The sequence below is a fragment of the Polistes canadensis genome, unplaced genomic scaffold (assembly GCF_001313835.1).
Source record: "Polistes canadensis isolate GaletaPanama2010 unplaced genomic scaffold, ASM131383v1 scaffold_11, whole genome shotgun sequence".
NCBI classification, from domain to species: Eukaryota; Metazoa; Arthropoda; class Insecta; order Hymenoptera; family Vespidae; genus Polistes; species Polistes canadensis.
This window is the reverse complement of record NW_014569558.1, coordinates 289,378-306,954: the sequence shown is the minus strand read 5'-3', so window position 1 is coordinate 306,954 and position 17,577 is coordinate 289,378. Positions and strand designations below refer to the sequence as shown.

General features: G+C 28.8%; 3 protein-coding genes across 5 annotated transcripts; 1 reads left to right on the top strand and 2 right to left on the bottom strand.

Annotated features, from left to right (window-relative positions):
- Positions 1-2,793: 2,793 nt before the first annotated feature.
- LOC106793130 (tripartite motif-containing protein 2-like) lies at positions 2,794-9,033 on the bottom strand. 3 transcript variants are annotated; one of them, XM_014759789.1, is made up of 11 exons: positions 6,656-7,815; positions 5,961-6,123; positions 5,715-5,888; positions 5,376-5,579; positions 5,032-5,271; positions 4,745-4,931; positions 4,126-4,562; positions 3,817-3,999; positions 3,626-3,733; positions 3,410-3,548; positions 2,794-3,328 (listed from the first exon to the last, which is right to left on the bottom strand). In XM_014759789.1, exons 1-11 carry the CDS (start codon positions 6,679-6,681, stop codon positions 3,090-3,092), a joined length of 2,100 nt encoding a protein of 699 aa, XP_014615275.1. In that variant the 5' UTR covers positions 6,682-7,815; the 3' UTR covers positions 2,794-3,089. The 3 variants fall into 3 exon arrangements, with proteins under 3 accessions (XP_014615275.1, XP_014615274.1, XP_014615273.1); XM_014759788.1 differs by lacking the exon at positions 6,656-7,815 and adding an exon at positions 8,659-9,033 and having other exon boundaries at positions 2,795-3,328; positions 5,032-5,280; XM_014759787.1 differs by having other exon boundaries at positions 2,795-3,328; positions 5,032-5,280; positions 6,656-7,814.
- Positions 9,034-10,282: 1,249 nt separating this feature from the next.
- On the bottom strand, positions 10,283-11,459 carry LOC106793068 (chymotrypsin-1-like; the record flags this gene model as incomplete). The annotated part of the gene is made up of 4 exons (XM_014759679.1): positions 10,283-10,444; positions 10,643-10,780; positions 10,915-11,111; positions 11,228-11,459. Coding segments are annotated over 4 exons (729 nt in total), but the record flags the coding sequence as incomplete, so codon positions are not given.
- A 3,155-nt stretch (positions 11,460-14,614) lies between these two features.
- On the top strand, positions 14,615-17,143 carry LOC106793122 (histone-lysine N-methyltransferase PRDM9). The gene is made up of 6 exons (XM_014759779.1): positions 14,615-15,137; positions 15,466-15,604; positions 15,702-15,857; positions 15,938-16,198; positions 16,344-16,513; positions 16,787-17,143. Exons 1-6 carry the CDS (start codon positions 14,913-14,915, stop codon positions 16,997-16,999), a joined length of 1,164 nt encoding a protein of 387 aa, XP_014615265.1. The 5' UTR covers positions 14,615-14,912; the 3' UTR covers positions 17,000-17,143.
- Positions 17,144-17,577: the final 434 nt, after the last annotated feature.

The window sequence follows — 17,577 nt, the reverse complement described above, 5'->3', positions numbered from 1 at the left end:
TAACATGAAAATTTAATAAAATGTTTAAAATATCTATGTTAGAGAGAGAGAGAAACAGGAAATTTACAATTTAAGAATCTTATTATTTTAATAAAATCATAAGTTTATTTTATAACAATATGCCAATTGAACTTTATAAATCTTTTATTTCAAAATTCATTGTTCGTTTTATCAAAAATGTATAAACGAATCTGAATGACTTATGATGAATCATAATAGGCACATTACATGGAAATTTTTATCAGTAAAGGCACTGCCATGTTTTGCACTAAAGGACTAATACAATGGTGCATTTGTAATTATTCATTATATGAATACATAAACATATATATATATATATATATATATATATTTATAGCACATATCTATCTATTTATATTCAATTCTGCCAAGCAGTCTACAAGGAATGTTGTACTTCTATAATGCAGTCCTCCAAAATAATAAAGATATTATTTGAAATTATTGCCTTATGTCTAGATTTATTTATACAACTGAACTTTGGCAATTTATAACTATTTCAGTTTTATACTTTATATCATAATATCATATATTTGATTTATTTATTCCTGATTAGGAACCAAAGTATATGTATCATATCATATTAAGTTACGTTTTTCAACTATTAAGTTTTGATCGTGTGCCATAAATAGCTGACAACTTTATTATATCATTAAAAATTTCTTTTTTAAATTAATACCTAATAACTTGGTAAAATATTATTCTATAATATTTATAATAAAAATAAAACAAGAGATACTAATGTAAGTCTATTTCTGTGCATGCTAATTACATTAGTAATTTCAGCATATGTGGGAAAGTAATGCATTACTCAAGGAATTTTATAAATGCTTTTTCTACACGTATTATATGCTAAGTTTAGCAACATATTAGACTATTTATACATTTCATAATAATATTGTTCATAAAAATAACACATGATTCTCGATACGTAAAAACAAATGCAAAAGTGGATTACATACAAAATTTACTTGTATGATAAATGCATATAACAACAAAAATCTTCCTCTTTCTATTTTTTAAGTGGTCTCACCTAAATATATTTCATTTCAGGATATGTACTAGTATATGTGTGATATAAAATATTCTAATTTAAATAATATTTTTGCAAATGAAACACAAATTATTTAATAAAGTTAAATGAATTTTAATTTACACATAAAAAAACATAGAACAAAGGATGACAATTAGAGCGATATTATTAAAAATTACAGTGACTTTGCATATTCTATTTAAAAAATCCAAAATATCAGTATGCGGTAAAAATATAAGAATTGTATAGACATATAAAAAGAAATATTTGGCATAATAAACTAATATATGTTTTTTGTATACCTAGGTGCAGAGTATTTCTTTTAATATTTACACATATTTTTAAATGATACTATTTGATGTATAAAACACAGTTAAATTTTTCTGTTCGGTAGATTAATAACAAATCAAAGAAGTGAAGATAGTTTTGAAAAAAAAAAAAATAGTTAATTATTATTTATTATTTCAAACGAAACAATTAAAAAAATTTAATTACAAGAAACTTTCGTTTGTTCATATATTATAATCTTTAGTGAAATTATAAGTAGGGTAAACATTTAGTTAAATATATGGTTTTTCGAATTATATACAGATGTATTTGATGTACATCTACTTTTGCATTTACATTTTATTGTAAATGAAATTATCTGTACCTAGGTATTTCAATAACAAAAGTATATATTTTTAAAGTAAGCTATCTATATAATATAAAATTTGTTACTTAATACAAACTTGTAAAAAAGAGTATTATAATCTACAATTAAATTCTATTAAGTGTCATGATAGTAAAAAGTCATAAATTTCAATAAAATTATAAGTTCATTATAATGTAAGATACATTTTTCTATCTCTATATAAGTTCTATTATCTATTGTTGTAGTAAATTATTGTAAAAAATGTCAGTCTACTGAAATTTTCTATGCAAAATTTATAAAAAAAAAAAATTTTAATATATAATAATACACACATTTTCAAATCACAGGTTGAAGATCAATAAATGAATAATGAAAATGTAAAAATAATTTTGCTAAATATAGATTAACGATTTTGTTACAGATAACTTAATCTGTTCTAATAATAATTTTACTAATTATAAGAGAGATTTTTTGTTTCTTAAGGCCTTGATTGCTTTTTGTTAGCAGAAAAGATCAAGCTTTGGTGTGTAAGTTACTTATATAGATGTATTCATAAGTATAGAAGTGTTATAATTATGACATACTGATATTTCTGTACGACACATACAAAAAGTAGGAAATTCTATTTAAAAAGTTATGTATACTTTTTAATATAATTTAAAAACCAAGCAAAATATTTTGAAAAGAAAAAAAAAAGAAAAGCTAAAAATAAATTATAATACATATTAAACTAAATGTGTAAATACGATTAGTTAAATAAAATATGGGACTGTTGAGTATGCTTCGCTCTGAGCTAGAAGTAATGCAGTAGGGCAGTGTCATATTACTATTTTAAATATGGTTAAAACACATCAAAAGTTGGTGTGTATAATAATAATGTGTTATTATAATACTAATTATTCATTATTAAGTTGTGAATTTTCTAAATATAAATAATTTTGTTTATATGGAACGTCCTATGTTTTGTCCAACTATACTTTAAAAAATGTAATTATTATGCCTGAATTTATAAATCATTATTACTTCTATAAATGAGATATACAACAAAAAATGTAAGGATTTAAAAGAATAGATAAGCTTCATTACTTATATAATGTAAGTACAAAGCACTCAAAATTAATATGTTACATTTCGTAAGATATTAGTAGAAAATTTATCATAGCAAGTCAATAAAATCTGAATTAAGTTACAAATTAAATATATATAGATTCGACCATTAGACTCGTCTTATATAATTATTTACAAAGCAGACTAAATTATAAAATCGTATCAAAACTGTCATTATATGATTAACATTAGAATTTTAAAAGCTATTAAACTAGAAACTAATAAAACTGTAGAACATTTGGCATATTTATAATTTTATTCAGTCGTGAAGTGAAATTTGTTAATTAAGAACAAGTTTTACCAATATCTATATTTTTTTATGCAATCGTTACCCAAGTCAACCACGACTAAATGATTGTCTGCTAGTACCGCAATGCCTGATGGACGTCGTAATTTTGAACTATGAGAATCAATTTCAGTTAAAATATTACCTCCTCCCAGCTTTAAGACTTGAATGATGCTTCGACCTTTATCTGTACGAGTAGCAAGTATTTTGCCTTCTGCATCTACTGTAATACCACCATATATGCCTCTATCTATTGAACATATAATATATACATATATATATATAAATACTTAAATTAATATTTAAATGTAATAAAACAAAATATAACTACTTTTTCCTTCAGCATATATTTCTTCAGAGAAATCACCCTTGGCAGAAAATACTTGAATTCGACTGTCAGCAACTAAAATTTCTCCAGCAGGACCAACAGTTACAGAATTAATTAATTTAAAGGTGCCCCTTTTTCCAACCTGTTTATTAGTAATTGATTTTGTATAAAATATGTTTAATAAACATAATGATCTAGCTTATAGAACTATTAACTAACCTGAAATAGTATTTTACCATCAGAATCAAATACAAAAACACAACTTTGTCCATTATCAGCAACAAGTATATGCCCATAACTTCTATCTACTGCTATATCAATTGGTTCCTATATAAGATAATATTATTTACGAAACATAAATAATATATTTATTAAGAAATTACATATAAAATATAAAGAAATGTACTAACTTGAAAGGTATTATGGGAGAAAGATCGAATTGTATCACCTAGTGTACTCATTTCTGTGATTCTTCGTGTCCTCCAATTAACAACTACAAGACCTTGCTGAGATATGGCGATTCCTGTACAACTACGTCCTTCTAAGCCTTCATTATTTATGTGTCTTTGAAATTCTAAATCACTATCTAGTACCTGTCACAATAAATAGAAATAAATTTTTAAATAATATTTAGATATTATGTGTTTTTTTAAAATCAGAATCATAAAAAGTTTAAATCAATGATGGATAGATTATATAGATCTAAAACATACACGTACCTTGATTCTTGAATTGCCAGTATCTAAAATATAAACATTTCTATTATCATCTATTGCAACTCCGACTGGCTGATGAAATTCATTTTCACCATTTCCTCTTCTTCCATAGACTCTAACTGGCTCATTATGTTCCGTGGCATCAAAGAACAATGGATAATCTTTAATAGGTCTCTCAAATACGGATAATTTTAAAATGTAACGACTAGCATATGGTGGCCTAAATAGTACTTCGTAAGTACCATTATCCAAGTCTTTAACTTCAGTTTCAATTGATTGACTTTGATTATCTGATTGAATATTATCTGTTAGCATTAATTCTGCTCCAATAGGATCTCCTCCAACATTACGCGGATGACCATGATAATCAACTGTTTCAACTACAACAACTCCTTGCAGTTTAACTATTGCTGGATCTTTAAGTCTAGCTCTACACAAACCTGTTAAATATTACACAAATTGAAATTTATTCGATATGATAATTATGTTGAGTAGTATTGGGTTGGCAACTAAGTGATTGTGGATTTTGTCGATAGATTATTATTAAAATAACCGTACTCACTTAGTTGCCAACCCAATATATAACAAATATTATATTTTATAATAATCAATAATAAACTACCAGGTAATGTTGTACTGGAGCGTATTCTTCCTAAGTCATTAAGAGCCTTCTCTAGTTCAAAAGATGCATTATTATGATTAAATTCAAATGTGATAAAAGCATTCTCTCTTGGTTCACTAAGTGCTATAGCTGCATCAAGTTGATCGGATAAACTTCCAATTCGTTGCGTTATATTTTGAACTTCGATCTATCGAAAAAGGTTGACATTTGAAATTAACAAATGATAAAAAATAAATACTTTTTATAGATACATTGAATATAAAGAAAAGTCGTGTATGTGTGAGTACTTGATATTGCAATCCTTCACATTCTCTTTCAACTTTATTTTTTTCCGCTTCTATTGCGGCATGTTGTTCTTCGAGTACCCGTTTTTTATCTCTAACAGCAGCACTAACAGCAGCTTGTAATTCCACACGACGTTTTTCTACTTTAGAAATAATGTCCGTAAATTCGGCATCAACGGCATGTAAACATCTTTCCATGGCAGCATCTAAACGTTGAAGTTCTGTGCTCACAGAATCTTGAGCCTGTGTCAACTTAAATATACCTGTATATTAACCACTTTCTACTTTATCATACAAAAATTACACTAGATAATTTGAAAATGACAATAAAATATACAATTTCCTACCTTAGATATACATTCATTTGCTTTATACAATAGTATTTCAGACATTCGTTTTATTGCAATGCTAAAAGGAATAATTGTATGTTCTGTACAGCCTGGTGATGTACCTGCGTGTGTACCACTTGTACATATTGTACAAAAAACTGTATCACAAGTTTCACAGAATAGTAATTCTTGATTTATATGTACTGAACACTTTGGGATAACCTACAACAAATAAGCATATATATGTATGAAAGCAATTAATACGATGTTCTAATTTATTTAGTGCTAGAAGTATTAATCTATTTTATATTTATGCTAATTTATAAAGAAGAATATGTAATAAATACAATATGATACCTCTCGTCTTTGTCTCGACATGAGGTCAAGAAGTTGATTGACGAGAAAACTAGGGGGTAACGCAGGAACTCCTCCACGAGGGATAGTTATTAATTCCCTACAAATTGGACATCGAAATGCTCCAGTTTCTCTTGTTTGTGATGCAGCAATTCTTGTTAAACAATGTAAACATACCTAGAAAAATATAAAAAATATTAAAAACAAATTCATCGAATATTGATCAATTTGATATATTTAAATACATACTGTGTGAGAGCATGGTAATAGTTTTGGAGTATGTTCTCCACCATCATAAACACATAAACATGTCCCACATGTTAAGAAACTCTCATTAAAATCTTCATAATTTATACTAACTGTTTCTACAAGCATGGAGCTCATGCTGACCATCCTCTCCCCTAGCCGTGTCCTAAAAATTACAGAGAATGATAAAATAGTTTTTACAATAAATATAGGAAGAAGCTATTTTACTTATTATAAATATTTAAAAAGTATATTTATAATATAGGTATCATGTTAGTTGGATGAAATTAAAAAATATTAAGAGGTATGAGTATATTTCTCTGATTTATTTCAAAATAAATAATAAAATGCACATGCTTATTATTTGTATTGTATTATTTATATATGTATTAATTTTATTTTTATTATACAATTTCTGTGTGTGTGTTGTTATTTACTTCTTAGATATATTTTTTTAATTCAGAAATATTTATAACTCCAATGAAAAATATATATATACATATATACATGAATTATTCTAATTTAAATTTTGAAGTAGAATAATTTGTCAACTCGAAGGTTTAGCCAAAGATTCACTTGTAGTTTCGTTGAGAAATATATATATTGGAGGTATATTGGAGGTAAATACGCTTGGCTGGAAAAAATCAAAATACAAAAAATGCAATAAAAACAAATCCAGGTAACGTTAGTAAACTCACTGTACAGCTAGACGTAGTGCGTCCATAATGGAGTTTGGATTATGTTATGTATCTTTCAGATGAATATTATGCATCTATGGAAGTCTCTGTATTTGGCACGCGTTTTTTAAAGCACGTGATAGGTCACTACTGTCCAAAATATTTAATTGGGTAGAAGTGAAATTAGATAAACACTGAATTTACAAAGAGTTAGCCGTCATTTTATTTGTCACTTACTGTCGTCACTAACTATCATCATCATCATCATCATCATCATCATCATCACACACACACACACACATACACATACAAATTCATATTTTCTTTTCACGCGCAAATTTTGTATCAACATAACAATTGTTTTACATTTCAATGAAAAGATCGATCGATCGACGGTCTACTAAATTGGCAAATTAAAAAACGCGAAACTCGACATGTGTTATCATGAAAAAAAAAAATAGAAACAAGATAGAATTTATTTAGCAATATTCGCGAAATGGCCATGATCGTTTTCCTTAGATCAAGATGTTTCTTTCTTCCATAGAAAACCGACCAACTGCCAATAATTCACAGCATAAACTTAACACGAAGTACACCGCATTTCCCAAACAAATAAATGGAACGTTTTATGTGCTCATCTGAACGTAGATTATTCTTTATCCTTTTCCTTCTTTCCTTTCTCTTTCTCTCTCTTTCTCTCTCTGTATCTTTCTTTCTTTGTGACAGATGAATAATTCTAAGTGAGTACACGTTCGGACTTCTTCAACGACATTTGCACTAGTAAGGAAATCGTACGAGTAACACAAAGAACGCCGATTCGAAGATTCGCTGCAATGCACCCATTGTTGTCTCTCAGCTCACTCTTCTTACAGATCCTTTATTCTGGATCAGACAGACCAACCTGACTATATAATATTCCACATACCCTTACAACCTATCTTTTTAAAATCTCCTCTTTTCGATGTCATTATTCCTCGATTTATTCTCACTTTACTTTTAATATTCTTATTATTTACACTTATCGATATCATTTTCAATGTTTCTACTTCTTTCTCCTACTCGCTTGTCATTATGTCCTTGTGGGAGTTATTTATCTTCTCTCTTTCACTCTTTTTTTAACTCTTTTTTTCTTTTCCTTTAGTTTTTTTCTCTTATTTCTTAGCTCCTCGTTATATATATATATATATATATATATATGTTGTATTTATACTATTAACATATTTTTATTTTCTTTATTACGCCTTCGATTAAACTCGATATTTTATGTTTTTTGTTATGTGTAAATTTTTTCTTATTTTTTTGAGTAACGAAGCATATATATATTAGATGTTACATGTTGCATGTAGGTATATATATTTAAATGTCGAAAAGCTTGTATAGGTATCTTCGTTTAGAAGTGCATTGACGAGAAGTTTGGCGTAGAATGAAAGAAAACAGCATGGCGGGAAATAATAGAAACCTGTTACGCGCGAAATTGAAACGTAACGATTCTTACGTATATGCAATTTGTTCTTAAAATATTATTTTTCTTTCTTTATAAGAGCTAATTTTAATTCTTTTTTTTTTTAACAACACATATAACAAAATACATAGTTCGTGGCAGATGTAAAATTCTACGCAGATATTTATATATTTGCCATTATTTGTTTAAATTATAACAAACGTATAAATTTATTTCGATATTTAATTGTAAAAATAATTATATTAAAAAAAAAAGAAACATTATTTGAAATAAAAATACGCTAACGAAGCAGATATTTGTATTCAGTACGCAATAGTCAATACTATTTTACATAGGTGTAATGGTCAAATTAATATCAGTATGCTACTCACAATCATTAATAAGAATATGCAAACATGACAAGAATTATCAATATAATTCTATTGGTCTATATAAAAACTTTCTTAATCTAAAACGATCGTACGATAATAATTCTATGATAATATATATGTTATAAACATATTGTATTATACGAAATAACACGCAATGTACTATGATTTTGATACTTTTTTTTAATACTTACATGAAGGGACAGCAGCTCATATAGACTTCGTTAATATTCTCAATTTTTAATATTATCTTACGCACTTTTCTATGGATTGTTTACAACGTAAACATTAAATTTTTGCTTGCATGATGTTCATTTCTAATCCATTTTTAATCGTATCGTTGATTTTATTCAGAAAAATATTGATATATATTATATCAATATTATATGTATATATATATAATTATAATATTTAAGAAATATTAACACAAGATTTGTTAGCACGCGAATTTCAATTTTATTTTCACTTGTTTGTGCGATATATGAAGAACAATACTTTGATTTTTCTTCGATTAAACACATAAAAAGATACGATTTAAATCTTGTAATATTATTTAAGTTTCACGGAAAAGAACAAATTGGTAAATTATCATCATCATCATCATTATCACTTTCTTTGTCATCATCATTTCCATTATCATTAAATAGTATTAATAATACAGAAAGAAATACTAAATGAACTCGAAATATTTGTTGTTCCTTTCAGTTGTAAATACACTCAGAATGCACTGGTTTCTTTTTCATTGTTTTTTCTCCTTTCTATAATTTCAACAAAAACTTCCTTATGTTATTTTATAATTTACAAAATTCAATGAACTTCATTGGTGTTTTTTACAATGTTTTTTTTTTAATTTGTTGGCATTGCATTAAAATCAAAATGAGGATTTTCCAATCAGATCTTGTGCCACGTTCGTCGCATTTTTCTTTTTACCATGGATGACAGTAGAGATCCGAGTTAAGTTGACACGACAGAAGGGAACGTAGCACTCCTCTATCGATTTTCTTTTTGTCTTTGTTAGTAGCGAAATATGAAGCGAGTCACACAGCTGGTTCAAATGTCATTTTCATTAGTTAACATTTTTCATCTTTTTCTCTTTCTGTCTTTCTCTCTTTCTCTCACTCTCTCTGTTACTCTCTCTCTCTCTCTCTCTTTCACTCGCTGACAAAATGTTATAAACGGTACGAGATCTCAAGCCAAGCTTAGAACAGCCGGGGGATGAAAACACGCCCTCGAAACTGTCCTTGTAAATGACGGGGCATGCGCTGTTTTATTTAGGTCACACACCACTTGATGGACTCACGATCGTATCTATGCGAATTTTTCTAACCAGTGCAACCCGATCGAAATTATTTATCGTATAGAGTCAAAAAGCAACCCTTAAGATCATATCTATTAGATCTTCACATTTTGTTCTATTAATTCTAGTTAGCTATGCAGATTTATATGTTAAATTAATATTTATTGTAAGAAATTAAAGAAAATATATTGTTTTTATTGTTAATAAAACTTTACACTATTGCTAAAGATTTAAATATGTTTATGATTATACACAATATGAGATAAAAATAGATTAACAATCACCTGTTACAAAGTTTTGATTATTGCTACGTTATCGATGAAAATTTACAAATATCTAGGCACGATCGAGTTTCGATCACTTAATTATTATACTTATCAATAAAGATTATCTTTCCTCGATTAACCAAATCTTCAAATATAAAGATTATAGTGATTATTATAGCTTATTTTTAATTAGTTCGCGGAGAATTTCATTATTCTAATTGTCTAGTATGTAGGCACAATATCAACTTTTAACGATTATATTTCATTAATACGAAGTTGGATAATATGTGATTTGATCCAATCTATATAACTGTAAATTCTTGTATGAACATCTGGAAATCCTTTAGCGCACGGTGTAACCCAAGAGGCTAAACCAATTTGCACACCATCTAAGACAAGCGGACTACCGGAATCACCCTAAAAGTAAATATTATTATGATTTTAATCTTCGATTAAAAAAAAAAGGAATTATACTCAATTTAAAAATTTATTAAAGATTTCATTTTTCTAATATTCTTTCTTTCAAGTTATTTTTATACATACGAGATATTTATTTTGTTGAGTAGATCAATAAGGAAAAAAAAAATATATACAATAAAGGTTGAAAATACTTACATAGCAAACACCATATGTATCACTATTATCTGTACAAATATTGCTTCTTATAATTGATGGATATATCATTTTGCATTTCGAGAATTCAACAATTTTTAGACTTATTAGTTGCATCCAATTTGTGCTTTTACCCGTTCTCTAAAAATTCAATATTCTTATGTAAAATAAATGTTTTATTTATTTAAACAGTAATTTTTTTTTCAATTACTGATAAACAGAGGTCAATGATATTTTAAACGTTTGTATTTTTGATTTGTGATGATGGCCGTTACCGTGGTATCTCCCCAACCAGTGAATATTGCAGTACAATCCGTCTCATCGATGTCTTTATCTGGGAGTCTAATGGGTCTGATTGCGTTAGAATATTCAAATCTACCAACAATTTTTAAGAGACCAATGTCATTTAGAATAGGTCCTGTTTGATACTCTGAATGAACGATCATTTCCTTCACATCATACGCAATGCCACCTACAAATTAAAAATTACAATATACATTGAAAATGAAAATAGTGTTGATTAAATACTAACATGGATGTTACTTATAATTCTACTATATATATATATATATAGAAAGATCTAAGAAAATATTATTTTACCTGAGAGAATACTATTACTGCCAGCTACTACGAATGTATTGCTAATAACACTATTATTAAGACAATGAGCTGCTGTCAAAATCCACTGATCAGTAATAATTGATCCTCCACAAATATGAAATCCGTATACTCGTATGGATACATGATAAGGAAATGCATTGTCATCAGCATCCTTCCCTCCGATTACTCTGCTAGAGATTGGTACAGCACTAACTTTAAAAGAAAACAATTATTTTTCGTATTTATATATAATAAATATATGTGTATATATATGTTATATAAATTATATTTAAATTTATGTGTGAATGTACGAAAATGGTAATATAACAATTTATTAAAATAGAACTTTCTATTTATCAATTTATAAATCCTCAGTAAGTCACGATGAAATTTCTATTTTGCTAAAATTCTAAACACTTTTATATGTCGATAAGTTTTATCATTATTGATTAGATTTAATCGGAATCATTAATTACCAGTTGCGTTGACTATGAGAACGAAGATGAAGATTCTATAAGCCATTTCGTTTTACGAATAGTGGAAAAAGTCCTCACAATCATATTTATACTTGCATTTATCAGATGTGATATTTACGATCATGAAATCGGCTATTCTGTGAATCAGGTCGTTTTCGTCATACGATATATATGCTTAAGGTTTTCATTGTACTGCTACAAAATTAAGAATTGATCAAATATTGATAGCACTGATATTAATTTAATTGTTTTTATAATTGATCGTACGGTACATTTAACTGAATTTTTATTGTATTGTTATTTAGATTTTCGTATATCTTATGTATCCATTATATATATATATATATATATATATATACAAATTTTTCATTTTTGAATAATCAGAATTAAAAGAGAGTTTCAAAATTGAAAATTGATTTTAAGTATCTATGAAATAATAAATTAACAAGATAATTTGTAAACATTTCATCTAAACAGAATATTTCAATTAAAAAGTGCAAGTATTCGTAGAACCATGGCAATGAAAGACTTCAGGAATTGGAAAAATTGTATTACCATCTATTTTAATAAATATCCAAAATTAAATATTATGCTTTCGATCAGTATGAATACGAATATGTACAGGGAATCTTCAACAAAAATTTCTAATATCTGTGAGTAATGGTGACGTAAAGATAAAAGCACGTCGATGGTATTAAAGATTATTTTTGACATTGATATTTGCTAATGTACAAATTCCTAAGGAAAATCTTAAGATATGCATTATGGTTTTCTTTAAAAATACATGCTTGTTTATAATGATCAATAATATTTTATTACTTTTATTTCGTATCAATGTACGAATTATAAAAATATTTTTTGACAAATAGGAAAAACGTGTACGGATTTCAACCTAAATTGAAAGAAAATATTTTTTAATATTATTATTATATCTTTACATTTTAAAAATGTTTTAATATCGACATACCACATTGATAACATTGAAAGAAGATCAAATGTAATCGGATAAGTTGAAAGATATTGATCTAGAGCATATCCGTTGTTATCGTAATCTTTGCATGATCGAACGTTAATATACAAAGAGAAAGGAATACAATTTTGATAGGAAAGTATGTTTCGTAAGTTCATATATACTGTTTCGGGAACGTATTCTTTGCCATAATAAATGCGACGAAGAAGCAAGGATGCGAAGATTCGCTCTCAGGCCTTACACACTTGAAGCTGATCGCTGTACACGAAGAAAAAGGTAAAGAGGAAAGAAAGGAAGAAAGAAAGAGAGAAAAAATAAAAGTTAAAAGAGAAGGAAAAAAGAAGGAAAGGAATAACGAAAAGAAAAAGAGTTAAAAGTTGCACTCGCGTGCATACATTGGTAAAGGGGAGAGTCGTAGTAAATATTCGGCGCGCTTCTTTATTTATGCGATCTTCAGCAGTTTTCACCCTATTACAACTGCCGAAGCCACCCTGATGGATGAATAAAAGAATGCGCTACGGACTCGATAACGAGGAGAACGAAGAGGAAGGAAGAAAAGAGAGAGATGCATAAGGGTGGGGAAAGAGAAAGGAGCTGAAGGGTGAGCAGATAAAGAGTAAGAGAAAGAGAAAAAGAAAGAGTGAGAAAGGATGATAGAACATTGGCAAGGCGAGGCAGGTTGGCGAAGACGTTGGTAGGACAGACTTGAAAGAGGAGTAACGAAAAGAGAGAAAAGAAACGGCCCTGTTAACTGGAATCGGTAGGGAGGCAAGGTGAAGCGGATAATCACGAAGAGAGAGATGGGCAGAAGCAGGCAGAGACAGGTGCCCATTCACGCACGTGTGTTCTCTTTTAAGCGGTACTGTAGATGATGCTGGAAAGACGAAGAAGACCACGAGGAGGACCGGCCGGCTTCCTTGTGTCGGCGAAGGATACTTACATTCACTCTACAATCATGCCACACTTGCGGCTCAACGAACATAGTGGGGCAAAACTCCAACGGCGTAGTCTTCATCATCTGACTTTTTCAGAAAATTTTATACAATTACTTTTCATACTTCTTACGTACAACTTTTAATTCATCCTTTTTTACACATCTCAATATGAGAATAAGGTTTTTCTAATAATTCCAAGATTCATTTCAAAGATATTTAATTATGATATTGTATTTGATAATAATAAGTTTTCTACCATCTTAACTTTTAACTTGTATACATCGAACTAATTTAGTATCGACTACAACTCGGTGAACAATTACATTCTAACTATCCACTACACACATACGTAGATATTTCTTCTAACAAGTTCCTTATATCAGCTATTTTTTTGTACAGTGTCATCTTTCTGTCTATGTATAACATGTTGTACGGAAAGTATGTAGGCGTTGAAGTCTCCATGAATACCTGTTTATGATCTAAGTTACGTTGCATTAAGGTTGCGTTAGAACTTGGTAGATATAACTTTTAACAATTTTGTTAAACGTTGTATCTTTTTGTTAGATAAAAATAGTATGCATGTAAGAATTTTAATGATTACCAAATAGCTTACAAAAATGAAGACATTTGCGAAGACTAATTTGCGACTACGCCGTTGATCTGGACCAAAGGGGCCAGGACGAACGATGGGTGGGAAAAGAAATGGAGAAGGGGAAGGGCTACCCATTCGGTAGCAAATGCTGGTAAGCCGTCGCAAGGTCAAGATCAGTTGGTTAATCTCAGCCAGTCAACCAAGGGTCTTGCACCTAACATAACGAACGACCTGATTCTTCGCGCTTCGAACGTCATCCGAGTTTCTACGAGTTAACGTTTTATTGTAATTAAAACGATTTGGTATAGTGATTCCAAAATAGATAAATATTCAAAAGAATTTAAATTATTTCGAGTTACACAGTGAATAACGAATTTAATAATATTAATTAATTATTTGATGATTTGACTCGATGAACACAGATCATTTTAAGAAATTGCTGATTATGTTGATCCATCAACGATCTTGTATAAATGTATATGTAGAATAATCAAAATACCAGCATAAGTCTTACGAGTTATTATAATCAATCCAGTTAAAGTAAAAAGAATTCAGCTGGTTGGAAGATATTAGCTATTTTTCGTTTTCTACAAAACAGGAAATCACTCTCTGCGCGTGAAGAACTTCTACGTGAAGTGTTTACCGTAGAAATTTGAACAGTGGTGAAATTCTTCAGTCCATATTTAGTGGGTTTTCTGTTATGGAAACTTGCGTACTGATACCGAAAGAGTTCTCGTTAGTTCTTGCCAGTGATCAATCTGCATGTAAAAATGTTTATAAAAATGATTCGGACTCGTTTGTCACAAATCTACGAATATCGGTGTGGTCTAATGTCTTCATTCCATTGGGCACACTTATCTATCCGTTTCAGGGATCAATTAGATTCGATAAGATTGATCTGTACTCTCTTCTCGATGACAACGACGTAAGTATACGTCTGCCGTTTGTTTTTTTTTCTCTTTTTCGCATCTTTTCATTCTCTATAAAAACAGATTATTAGAGTAATATAATTATGCACAGATCCGAATAAAAAATTGTAAAACGTTTATAGTTATATCTATCGAATTATCTCTCATATAATAAATCGAAACAGCTGCAGTTATTATTCGAGCATTCTTAAATATTTCTCATATTGCAATTGGAAGAAACGTTGATAAGTCTTTGATATCGTTTTTCCCGTGCGATTACATTCGCTACCCTCTTAGCGTACTATGACGAGCTGCTAGCTGCCTATTAAAGCGATCCGCTTTTAGATCAGACGCGAGTACGGTTGCTATGACGAAGTCTTTTCGAACTACAATCTTAACAAGCGTCAGTGTAACTGGATAAGGTTTCTTCATATCATTCAAGCAGATGACGAACAAGTTAATCTTATTGGGACGAAGGTAAAGGGTAAGTCATGCGTTCATTCATTACTATTTCTATGTACCTTAATAAATAATAATTATATTTTCTTAAAATTGTTCAATGATTCGTAATGTTATTTTAGGTGAGCCGATCTTTGAAGTTATCAAAGATGTTCAGCCAGATACTGAATTAGTAGCTTGGTTCCCACCAGTAACATATCCAGATTTTATTTTTATTTCTCACGATATGTGTATGAGATCTGCACTTTACAGATGTTTGATCGATAGTATCGTAGATGGTGGGTTCAACATTTTTTGCAAGACATTTTAATGTTTCCAAAATTAAATCAAAAATATTTCGTGATTATCGATATTTTAGAATCACCTTTGGATCTATCCATGGCTTTACTTTCTCAACATATATCACCATCGATACAGCACTCTTATTATGAACCTGATGAATATGAATCAACGTCCGAGGAATCATCATCATCTACACTATCATTAGTTGGTGATCATCTTGATTGTAGTATTTTAACTACTATAAAGAGAGGTGACAAAGTACTTCTGCCATGCGAAGTATGCGGTAAATCTTTCGATCGTCCATCACTCTTAAAAAGGCACACTAGAACGCATACCGGTAAGAACATCAATATAAACGATATATATCTGATGTATTGGGAGAATAAATAATCATTGTTTTCTTCATTAAATTACTAGTAATAGTAATAAACAAATAATAAGTATTATATTATGTTGTACAATATATTCATGTTCATTTAAAGGAGAGAAACCACACGTTTGTATGGTATGCAGTAAAGGTTTCTCGACATCGAGTTCTCTAAATACACACAAGCGTATTCATAGCGGTGAAAAACCTCATCAATGTCTCGTATGTGGCAAAAAATTTACGGCATCTTCGAATCTTTATTATCATAGGATGACTCACATCAAGGTAGGAGCTTAATATCTAAAGTATCCTAATCATAATAATTTATGTAAATGCATTAATAACTTAAATATATTCTTAAAAAAAAATACATAAAAAATATATTAATGACACAAAGAATAATACAAATGTTAAATAAAAATAACATTATAAATAAATAAATGGATAGAGTTACTTAATTTTTGTAAATAATTTAAATAAAGCATAAGTTTAACGGTAATCAGTTCGGGGACAACCAATATTATCCCAATATTGATAATTAAAAATTCTATATTACAGGAGAAACCGCACAAATGTTTGCAATGCTCTAAATCATTCCCAACGCCTGGAGATTTGAAGAGTCACATGTACGTTCATAACGGATTATGGCCATTTAGGTGTCAAATTTGTAATCGTGGATTTAGTAAACCAACGAATCTAAAGAATCATATGTTATTGCATCTTGGAAGATGTTCGAATAAAAAATTCATTGAATCGATTCCAGACTTGTGACTTTTTATGACAGTATATTAGTCACTAGTCGCATAGTGAAAAGGTAATGAATATTTTATTAACGTAGCCTGTACATTTATATTATTTATATTAATTATATTTGATCTCCGCTGCATATGCATTTCTCAAACATTATCAACAATTAATATATTATTAAAGAAATACTAAACAATGGAAGGCAAATCATTGAGCAAATAACGTTTTTTATTGTTCAAAAATGTAGTGTTACAAACAACTTTGATGAGGTGCTTAAGTCAATTTGTATTCCATTATTTGCCAGTATTTATTGTTATCTATATAGAATATTGCATAAGAATTTAGAATTCGATTTTTTCTAACTATAAATAATATAAGATAATGCACTCAATAACCAATAAATTTAATAAGACAAATGAAGGACAGTTTGTGCAATCGAGACGAACACTTTGGTAGGCTTAAAGCCAAATGCAATGTTTACGTTGTTATTATCTAAGCGCATTGATTGTAAGTAATTTTTTCTTAATCTTTTTTTTTTTTCTTCTTTTTTTTTGTTACACAATATATCGATACAGAGTATAAAATTATACGATAATTTTACC